At 48.3% G+C, this 10,315-nt stretch overlaps 1 protein-coding gene across 1 annotated transcript; it reads left to right on the top strand.

Annotated features, from left to right (window-relative positions):
- Window positions 1–3,460: 3,460 nt before the first annotated feature.
- Window positions 3,461–8,828, top strand: RRM2 (ribonucleotide reductase regulatory subunit M2). The gene is made up of 10 exons (XM_039715614.1): window positions 3,461–3,627; window positions 3,707–3,784; window positions 4,116–4,250; window positions 4,334–4,450; window positions 4,966–5,099; window positions 5,817–5,911; window positions 6,664–6,797; window positions 7,184–7,288; window positions 7,413–7,526; window positions 7,895–8,828. The coding sequence occupies exons 1-10, from the start codon at window positions 3,499–3,501 to the stop codon at window positions 8,045–8,047; spliced, it is 1,194 nt and encodes a 397-aa protein (XP_039571548.1). The 5' UTR covers window positions 3,461–3,498; the 3' UTR covers window positions 8,048–8,828.
- The last annotated feature ends 1,487 nt before the right edge of the window (window positions 8,829–10,315 follow it).

Raw genomic sequence — 10,315 nt, forward strand, 5'->3', positions numbered from 1 at the left:
AATTATACCATTAAAATGCCATGTGTGGCCATACTACCTGCAGACTTTGTCCTGAGAGTTGTAAATGTTGAGTAAGGGCCTTGAATAGGCAAGAACTACAGTTAAAGAAAACTTCAAGGCATTGGGGATGTTAACCCTGTGAGGGCTTTGCTTTCCAACAGCCCATTATCTCCAAAGAGGCTGACTGCCAGGTAAGCAGGTGGCTAATGATGGTGCTGCAAATGAATGGGCAGCATTGGCAAATGTGATATGCAGCCAGAATCATGCTAGTGAAGACTTGTTTCGTTCTGCTCTGGATTTCTCAGTGAAACAGCCTGCTGAAGTGCCTAGGCCCTGCAGTTCGGTTTTTGCAGTTATAAATCCTGGAGTAAATGGACGGCGACCACCTCTCAACAGGTAGAGAGCTATTGGGGGAAATTTTTCATTCAAATTTTTGAAGTTTTGGTCTGAGTCCTTGGATTCAGATGGGTTCTGGAGGGATTTAGAGCATTCTTCTCAGCACAGGTGGGTGAGGAAATGCTGGGGCCTACCTCCAAGCCTGCTGGAGAAAGTGGGGGCCATTGAGACCACTGCTGACCATCTCAGAGATGTTGGCTGGTGGCCTCTCCTGCTCACCTACCCTCAGCTTATATTTATACTTAGAATTCTTTGTGTTGCATGTGCAACTCAGACCAAAGCAGGGGCCCTTGAGCATGGGACTCTGTACAGATATCAACCCTACCAGACTGAGCAGTGGGTGAGGATTTCAGGATCTGGCGTGGATGGATGTGGCTGGATGAGACCACGCAAACAAATCAGGAGAAAACCATCAGCAAACGCTGAGTCCTCAGCTGGTGATGAGTCAGTTCTCCTCACTGACTTTCACCAGACCAGTGGCTGCAGTGGTGGGAGGCAGTCAGCAGCCTGGAGTCACTGTCCATCCGCTGTGTAGGCAGTCTGTGCTAAAATGGAAGAGAAGCACTCCTGTGAGCAAGGAGAGCCGTGCCCGGAGCGCTGCCAGCGCCTGGGTGAGCTCAGAGCCACGGCAGCAGCCAGCCTGAGGAAGCAGACGTGCTGGGGACAGGGGACCCGCGGGCTGCAGGCGTGCTGGGGGGACTGGCTTTGCCAGGCTGGCACTGAGGAACCCAAGAGCAGTGGCTGGGACAGAGGCTGAGCTCCACGTGCAGCGGATGAGAACAGCAGGGCCTGGGTGGAGCTGGGGACCCAGCGTGGGGCCCCAGGGGCACCTAATGCAAGCAGGGTGCTCACACAACACCCCACACCCGCCTCTCCCAGACACCCCAGGCTGCTCTTACCTGAGTGTCTGAATTCCTGCCAGCAAAGAAGGTGAGAAATTAGTACAAGTCTGGGGCTGTTTTATAAGCACACTGTGCTCAGAACTAGTGGCCAGAAGCCATAAAGGCAGAGCATTCTTTCACACACCCAAAGAGAGGACAGGAGCTGACAATTCTCGTCACTATCCCTGTCATCCCTGATGCTGGGCACTTCAGAGCAGGGCAGCAGCCTACTGCCTTCAACCCAGCTCTGCCAAAGAGCTGCTGTGAAAATGCCAGTCCCAAAATGCTGCTTCATCATGGAGAAGGATGTATGTGAAGGGAGGAACAAATGCAGCTGGGTTAAACTGCTGTAATAGCAAAATCCACCATGGGCACTCATTTCTAACAAGAGCTGCTCTGAAAATGCCAGTCCCAAAATGCTGCTGCATCATGGAGAAGGATGGAAGGGAGGAACAAATGCAGCTGGGTTAAACTGCTGTAATAGCAAAATCCACAAAAATCCACCATTTCTAAATACCATTTTGTGGCAGCTCCAGCAGCACAGGGTTGCAACACGCTTCCTCACAGACCCTCTCTGTGCTCTCCCTGGTGCTCTTTTCTCCTTGCAGAGCCATCGTCCTCAGGACAAGGCTTTGATGCCCTGCCATGGGCTTCTGAGAACAGGGGCTGGGCTGCAGAGATAGCACAGCTGCTGCCTTGTGACAGCCCTTGGCCAGGGTTTGTGGTGGCTTTGAGGTTCTTTATTGGGGTGGGAGGGTAAATGAGTTTGGGTGGGATGGGGAGGGTACTGCTCTGGCTCTCTGCCCACTCTCCCAGCAGCTGTGGGGGTGGCAGGAGACAACAGGGACACTTGTAAGCCTTTTGGGAGATGCCTGGTACTCCTGCCTCTAGGACCAGCTTCCTGGAATGGAGCAGAGGTGTGTTTGTGCTTGACCAGGCTGCTGACTAGGATTCTGGCCCCCTACTAGGGGTTTTGTGGTGCTCGCTCTCCTGGGATGGAGATGTATTTGTGGCTTTGACCCCGACCTGCTAAAATGAATAATCGATTTGGATTTACAGTGTCGGAGGTGGTGCTGGAGGGGAGTACTTTTGTTTTTCCTCCCAATCCACAGCAGTAAATTTAACACAGTACCATTATATAGTTCTGCTGCGCTCCTGCTCTGCCTGCCTCTTCTCCAGCCAAGCACAGTGCAGTGCTGGGCCACGCTCAGGTGACAGCCACCAGTCCAGGCCATTCTGCATCCCGTGTGACTGAAGGGCCTCCAAGTCTCATGGAGCTCCTGTAGGTATTAAAATTGCTTCAGGGAAAACATTTTGGCTGACAGAAGCAGATCCCTTGTGGAATTGGATGAGGGAAATGATGTTACAAGCTAATAAAAAAATAAATGTTGAATTTAGAAATTATGAATATTCACATCTTCTTCATACCTGTGTTCTCCTTTTCTTGTGCTATTTATTTAAAACACTTGAAACTGGATGGCACACGGATCCAGTTTCTCCAGGAATCCAATTTCTGCCTCCAAACGCAGGAATGTGGAATTTCTATCCCAATTCAGACATCCGTGTTGAAAGCAAAAATGAATGGGTAGGTAGGAGGGACCAGAGAAGAAAAGAGGAGAGCAAGGCAAAGTGCCATTTCCAGATCTGTGCCCAGGTTAAGTTCTGGTACCCAGACACGAGCTGTGGACTCTTCCACGGCAGCCGAATGTTTCTCGAGCAGGGCGAGGCGCAGCTCCCGCACTCGGAGCGCTCCGCGGGCACTGCGCGGCGGGACAGGGACTGCAGGGACTGCGGGGAATGCGGGAACGGAACAGGGGCTGCGGGGAATGCGGGAACGGAACAGGGGCTGCGGGGAATGCGGGAGCTGGGGAGCGGGGCAGGGACTGTGGGGAATGCGGGAACGGAACAGGGGCTGCGGGAGCTGGGGAGGGGGGCGGGGCCCCGCGCGCTCTCCCGCCCTGCCTGCGCGCCCTTGGCGCCAAAGCGGAGCGCGGGCTCTTCCTCCCGCCGCCGCCGCCACAATGGGAGGCGGGGCCCCACCCGCGGCACAGCCAATGGGAGCGCGGGGGCGGGCGGCGCTGGGCGTGGCGAGGGCTGTGAGTGGCCAGCCGGCCGTTCTGGCGCCAACTTCGAAGGGCATATAAAGGGGCGGCGCGGCGCGCTTCCATTTCCTGCCGCCCGTGCCGCCGCCGCTGCTGCTCCCGCCGCTGCGCTCCCAGCCATGCTGTCCGCCCGCTTCCCGCTCGCCGCCCGCCACGACCAGCCCCAGGTGTCGCCCACGAAGAGCCAGTCTCCTATGAAGAGCCTGTCGCCCATGAAAGGCTTGGCGCTGAGCAACAAGGAGAACACGGTGAGCGCCCGCCCCGCCTCCCTCCCAGCCCCTGCCTGGCAGCGCCGCACCGCGCTCACCCTGCCCCTTTCTCCCGCAGCCCCCCACGCTCAGCAGCGCCCGTGTGCTGGCCAGCAAGACGGCCCGCAGGATCTTCCAGGAGGGTGACGGCAATCCGGTGAGTGCAGGAGCCCGGGCACCGCGCCCGCCCTTGTTCTGCTTCCCGGAGGCTCCCGCAGCTCCTCTCCTCTCCTCTCCTCTCCTCTCCTCTCCTCTCCCCATCGGCGGTCTCTCCTTTCTGCCCCCGCCGGGCACTGCGCCCGGCCCACCCCGCTCCCTCAGGGGGTCTCTGCGCCCTCCCGGGCCCTTCTCCCTCAGGGGCTCTCCGCAGCCCCTGCCCAGCCGCTCTCCCTCCGAGGGCTCTCTCCGCCCTCCCGGCCCGTGTCCCGGGCTCCCGGGCTGCCGCCTCAGCTCCCGGCCCCGCCCGAGCCGCTCTCCCGCCATTCCAGGTGCCGCGGGGCCTGGAGGAGGAGGAGCCGCTGCTGCGGGAGAACCCGCGCCGCTTCGTCATCTTCCCCATCCAGTACCACGACATCTGGCAGATGTACAAGAAGGCCGAGGCCTCCTTCTGGACGGCGGAGGAGGTGAGGGGCGGGCGGCCACGGCCCCTCCTGCCGGCGGCCCCTGCACCGGAGAGCAATTCCTTATTTATCCTGTAATGGTTTAGGTGGACCTTTCCAAAGACCTCCAGCACTGGGAGTCCCTGAAGCCTGAGGAGAAGTATTTCATTTCTCATGTCCTCGCCTTCTTTGCTGCCAGTGATGGCATTGTCAACGAGAACTTGGTGAGTGTGTGCCAAGTCCCGACAGAAATACCACTTTGGGTAGATATCCAGATAACAAACATGTTCAGGATGCCAGCTGTGGCTGATCCAGCTGGTTTGCTGGATCATGGAGTGCTACAGCATGAAGAACACATAGGGCTGTCCTGCGTTAGTTAACAAATTTGGGTTGGTTTTGTAATCTGCAAGTTTGCCCACTCCCCATTGTGCACTGAGTGCTGCCCTACAGTAGCACTTGCCTGTTTCACAGCCATTGTTCTGCTTCTACCCTCTGAGCTTTTCTTCCTAATGGGGGATAAGTAAAACTAAAACATTTTCTCATTTCCCATGGGTCCACAGAATACCTTCTGATTTGAAATTCTGAGGGGTTGCTGCTTTGTATATTTCTGTTAGTACTCCACATATCTGGAATTAATCTGAAGTTTTTGTGGGCTGACCCATAACTGGTCCAGGCAGCATTAATGCATCTAACCTGCAAATCACAAACACTTTTGCAAATGCTTATTTATTTCCTCTAGGTGGAGCGGTTCAGTCAAGAAGTACAAATCACAGAAGCTCGTTGTTTCTATGGCTTCCAGATTGCCATGGAAAATATACATTCAGAAATGTACAGTCTTCTTATTGACACCTACATTAAGGATTCTAAGGAGAGGTTTGTATTGCTTGATGATGAAAAGTTCAGAACTCAGTAAATATTCAGAATTTAGCTAATGCATGTCAGTTTTCTCTGACTTTCAGGCTAATTTTAGGATGTAAATTAGGCTTATATAAAAAGCCACTGCTGTTTAAGAGCAGATTTACTTCACAATATCTTTTCATCTGAGGTGTAAGACCTTGCTTACATCAAGAGTGAAACTGGAATCACTCAGAACGGAAATAAAGAAATTACACAATGTAAAGGGTGGAGCAGTCAAAGGGAGTATATTAATTTTTAAGTGAGTTTTACTGCTACTTAAAAAGCTTGCTGTGTCATTTCTACATGAGAGGTCTGATGCCTTCATACTGTAAAGTGTGTCCTGGTTATCTCTAGTTTGGACTGCCTTGTTCAAGAGCACTTGGTGAAACAGTTCTCCCCTTGATACTGTGACGGGAATTCAGGAGAGCTGGTGTTGATGTGATGGGTATGTGAAGGAAAAAGGAGCTGATTGGAACAAAGAGAGCTACACTGGTGCCAGGTTAGAGGGGGAAGGACAATTGCCAGGATGAAGGTGCAGAGCATGTTTCATTGCTGATTGGAACAAAGAGAGCTACATTGGTGCCAGGATGAAGGTGCAGAGCATGTTTCAGTGATCAGTACTGTTTATGGCAGTGAATCCTTATTTTGCTGCTTGTGCTGATGTCTTATCCTAATGAGTTTTATCTTTCTCAGGGAATTTCTTTTCAATGCTATTGAAACGTTGCCATGTGTTAAAAAGAAGGCAGATTGGGCCATGTGCTGGATTGGGGACAAGAAAGCAACATATGGTGAGTATGAAACAAAGTGAAATTCCTCTCCTAAAGATAGAGGAGCCACCATTTCTCCAGACTTCACAGTTAACAGGGATTATTGCTGTCCCAGAGAGTACATGCTCTCTAGTATAAGACACTGGTATAATTCTGAATGTGAAGAAAATAATTTTTATCTTCAAATGAGCTACTGACAAGAGATCGTTGTAAAATTGCTGACATCATGAATAATGAGGTCATGTGGCAATCATCATGTGCCTGACTATATAATCAAACTGTGAATTGCTGCCACATGTCAGGACATGCCACGGCCATCTATAGCCAGCAGACATGTCTGGTTGCAGACTAGCTCCTCTTCCCTGGTGATTCCTCATGTCTTGCTTCAAAGGTGAGATGGTACAAATCAGTATTTCACTAGTATTGGAACATTTTTCCTGGCCAAAGATGAGTAGACACTGATTTAAATCAGCTGCCAAAATGACTGCTCCTTTTAGTGAGCCATCTGAAAAAGGATAATATTGAGGGTTGATGTGGGGGAAGGAGCCTTGGCTTCAGCTACTTACTAGCTACTCTGATTAGTACCTGCTTCGTCTCGTGGTTTTTTTTTTCTTTGTTTAGCGATCAGGAATCTTCAATAATTTTTAAGCACAGCCCATAGTACACTTAGGCAGAAACAACTGCATTTGCTTTGCAGAATGCAATTTGCCACTTCTGTGTATCAATCCTGTTCAGTTTTCTGTGTGGTATTACTATCAATCTTCTCTCAACAGGAGAACGCGTAGTAGCCTTTGCAGCTGTGGAAGGAATCTTCTTTTCTGGCTCTTTTGCATCAATTTTTTGGCTGAAGAAGAGAGGATTAATGCCTGGACTCACTTTTTCTAATGAACTCATCAGTAGAGATGAGGTATGAGTCAATTCTAGCAGTTAAGATGGTAATGTGCCACAGTATTTCGAAGTAATGACACTCAATTGGAGCCTATATTGTGAAACAGCAGTATATTTAGAAACAGGCAGACTATAAAGCTCACTAAAGTGTGTAAACATGTGTCATTGTGGATCTTGCAGAAGCATATGAATGAACTTAGCATTTTACTTTCTCTACAGTAGTTGGAGGCTTCTCACCAATGCTCCCAGCTGCTGTGCCTCACGCTGGCAGAACTTGCTTGTGATGCCTTCTGTTGAGGGAGAAAGTTGTCTGTAGGAAAGAGCAATGTGGCAAAGGTGATGCCACTTACTCTGTGTTCTCTTAAATCCATGTCCCTGAAATAATTTTCTGGAACTTCTTTCCAGGGTTTGCACTGTGATTTTGCCTGCCTGATGTTCAAGCACTTGATACACAAACCATCAGAGGAGAGAGTAAAGGAAATCATCATGAATGCTGTCCTCATAGAACAGGTAACTGCCTCTTCTAAGGAGCTTCATTGCAATCAAACAAAGCTGGGGAGCTGTTGGGCACAAAACTAACCCAGATGATAGAGTGAATGCCAGTTTCTGTACATGAAATGCTTGTTATCTGCAGGAATTCTTGACGGAGGCGCTGCCTGTGAAGCTGATTGGCATGAACTGCACTTTAATGAAACAGTACATCGAGTTTGTGGCAGACCGGCTCATGTTGGAGCTGGGATTTAACAAGGTAAGGTTCTAACACACTGAATGTTTCATGGGGAAAACACAATGCTAGTTTCCTCCAGAAATCCAAATCCTAAATTGGCTGCAGCAATGTTGTTTTAACTTGTAAAATGATTTAACAGTTCTGCTGCTGCATTCTGTTTGGAGACTCACAAAACAAAGAGCAAAGGGATGCTGTGGAAAAAGCTGTATTGTGCTTCTGTTTTCTGCAGCTAAAAGAAGACAGGAACAAATAGAATAGGGCTTGGGGCAGAGATTTTTTGTCCACTCCATAGTAGGGCGGCTGAGGCTCCTCCCAACTGATCTCTAAAGCTCTTGCATACTCAAAATGTGAGCACCCGTGGTGACTACAGAATTGCCTGTGTATTTCAGATATACAAAGCAGAGAATCCTTTTGACTTCATGGAAAACATCTCTCTGGAAGGCAAGACAAATTTCTTTGAGAAGCGAGTAGGTGAATACCAGAGGATGGGAGTCATGTCGAAGCCCACAGACAACTCCTTCACCCTGGATGCAGAGTTCTGAGCGACCTGGACCCACGTGCATTAATGTGCCTCCTGCCCTGCTCACAGGGAAGCACTCAGTGAGCTGAGTCAGTGTGCCTTGGGTGCTGTGCTGAAACCCCACTCTTGGAAAGTGTGGTGATACTGGTGTACTTTAGAAGGCTGGTGTAGCTCCAGCAGTAAAACCCCTTTTAATTAGATTTTACCAATGGTATTAATGCATAGGATGCTCAGGTGTATCTTACAGCACATGCTATTCCACTCCATGAGAGACAGTGGTACTTCTTTCTGCAAGGTGGGAGGCTGTGGGCACTGACCCCTGGCTTCTGCTGTTCTCACCATAAACAGAGGAGCAGTTAAAGATTCCAGTTGTAAATTTGTTGAATAGTCTAGAAAGCTCTGGAGGCAACTGCATGATGACCTCACTGCTTTTTTAGCAGGTTTTAAGTTTACCATTTTTACTATTTTAATAGTTTGTACATAAACCTGGCACTTTAATGTTTAAAATAAACAACTGTCTTGTAATATTCAGCAATAGTAAAATGCATGTCAAAATCTTTTGCAGCCTAACCTTTTATGAGTTGTGCTTCTTTCTGTGTATATAATTTAAAAATGGTGCTGTAAATTAAACTGTTCATCTTAAAATATATCTAAGAACAGGAAGAAACTTGGTATGAAAGGTGAAGAACTAAATTGGATATTCTGGGTGCTGAAAAATAAGATGCAGCTGACTGGTGGACTTGATTGCTTTTTCTTTAATACCTGGGAACAGTATTTCATGTAATAAAGAGCTGGTTGGACTCTGTTGTACTGGCTTCAGTGTTCCAATGGGCAAAGTTGTGTGCTGATTTCCTTTTGAATTGCAGCTTTTCTGAGGAAATGCAAGGTCTTGAGGAAATAGCTGCTTAGTCATGTGGTTGATAGATATCAAGTGAAATCGTTGTGCTTAGCTCTGACTTTCAGACTGACTGCACTAAACAGATGATGTTTCAGGGTAAATTCAGCTAAGTCAGGCTGGTGCAGTATTCTGAGCTTTTCATCATGCCAGTTAAGTCTTGATTTTAATGCTTAGCAGTATTAAAACAATGTATACACCATGGTTATTCTGCCCCAAACAGTAGTAAAAATGACAATGCTTTTATATGAGTGATGTGTGTGGTCTGAAGGAATCCCTCTGTACTCAGAGTTCCTGCAAATGATCTGCAGAGAGATGAAATGGCAGTGGGATAGACTGAAAATGGCTACTGCCTTGCTGTACAGGAGTTTATCCATTATTTAGTCTAATATTCAGCAAGGAATGTTCTGCAAGCCTTTCTTTCCTCAAGCATAGTTGAAGTGAATAAGCTTCATAAAACTCAAAACCTTTTCCTTCAAAGGAAAGAAACTGGAGTTTGCTTCTTGCTGCTCAAGTGCTCCCTCTTTTGAAGCACAGCATTTGTGGTGCTTCTTTGAGAGTGCTGCCTTGGTGTAAAATTAACTGGCTTGCTGGGCTTTCTTCCTTAGCTCTTGACTGCACTGAAGGCAATGGTGTGTGACTGCCCTTCCCTGAGTCTGAAGCTAGCAGGATGCACAAGGCTGTCCTAGGGAGAGAACCCCAATGAATAGTTAAAAAATCCTAACCTCCACAGTCTGGAATTCACGATGGAGGAGAGTTAACTGGCAGCTCTAATAATGGCCTTGCAGCACTGGTGCTGCTGACAGGTCAGTGATTGCAGTGGCCTGAGAATAATGTATTAGGAATTGGAATAGGGATGTGCTAAATTGGACAGCCAGACACATTATTTTGAAGCATTGAAATTTAATGCTTGTTTCTGCCTAAATACCAGTGTTTCCTTCTCAGCAAATTGGGCTTAGTGCTTTTTCTTGGCTTCTCTCAGCAGTCAAAGGTTTGATCCAATTAAGTGATAAAAGTATCAGAAGTCAGAATGTTAAGGCTATATTGTTTAGAGCACAAAGGAGACAGTAATAAAGTACTGAGATTGGTTTGGACCCCAGTATGATTTAGCAGCATTCAATTTATATTCGAATCTGTTAATTTATGTACTTAGATGATGCAGAAAAAGGATAAAATCTCTGATCTATGAGTAGGGTCTACCTGTATTAACAGCCATCTCTTCCCACTTGCTTCTTGGTGTGTGCCAAGGATCAATATGCAAACAATTAGGGCAGAAAGATTTAATCTGCTGTCTGCAATCCTGGGAAATGGGAACTGGAACTATTTTCAACGTAATGTAGGAGGACTGCTGGGAATGGATATGATGGCCAAGTGATCAGTTATAATGGGAGCTAG

The sequence above is a fragment of the Passer montanus genome, unplaced genomic scaffold (genome assembly GCF_014805655.1).
Source record: "Passer montanus isolate IOZ18808 unplaced genomic scaffold, ASM1480565v1 scaffold34, whole genome shotgun sequence".
NCBI classification, from domain to species: Eukaryota; Metazoa; Chordata; class Aves; order Passeriformes; family Passeridae; genus Passer; species Passer montanus.

Excerpts from the sequence above, each read along its gene's own strand:
- RRM2 (XM_039715614.1), top strand. The coding sequence starts at position 3,499 with ATGCTGTCCGCCCGCTTCCCGCTCGCCGCCCGCCACGACCAGCCCCAG. Across the intron at positions 3,785-4,115 it reads AGGAGGGTGACGGCAATCCG|GTGCCGCGGGGCCTGGAGGA; the intron begins GTGAGTGCAGGA and ends CCGCCATTCCAG. Across the intron at positions 4,451-4,965 it reads GCATTGTCAACGAGAACTTG|GTGGAGCGGTTCAGTCAAGA; the intron begins GTGAGTGTGTGC and ends TATTTCCTCTAG.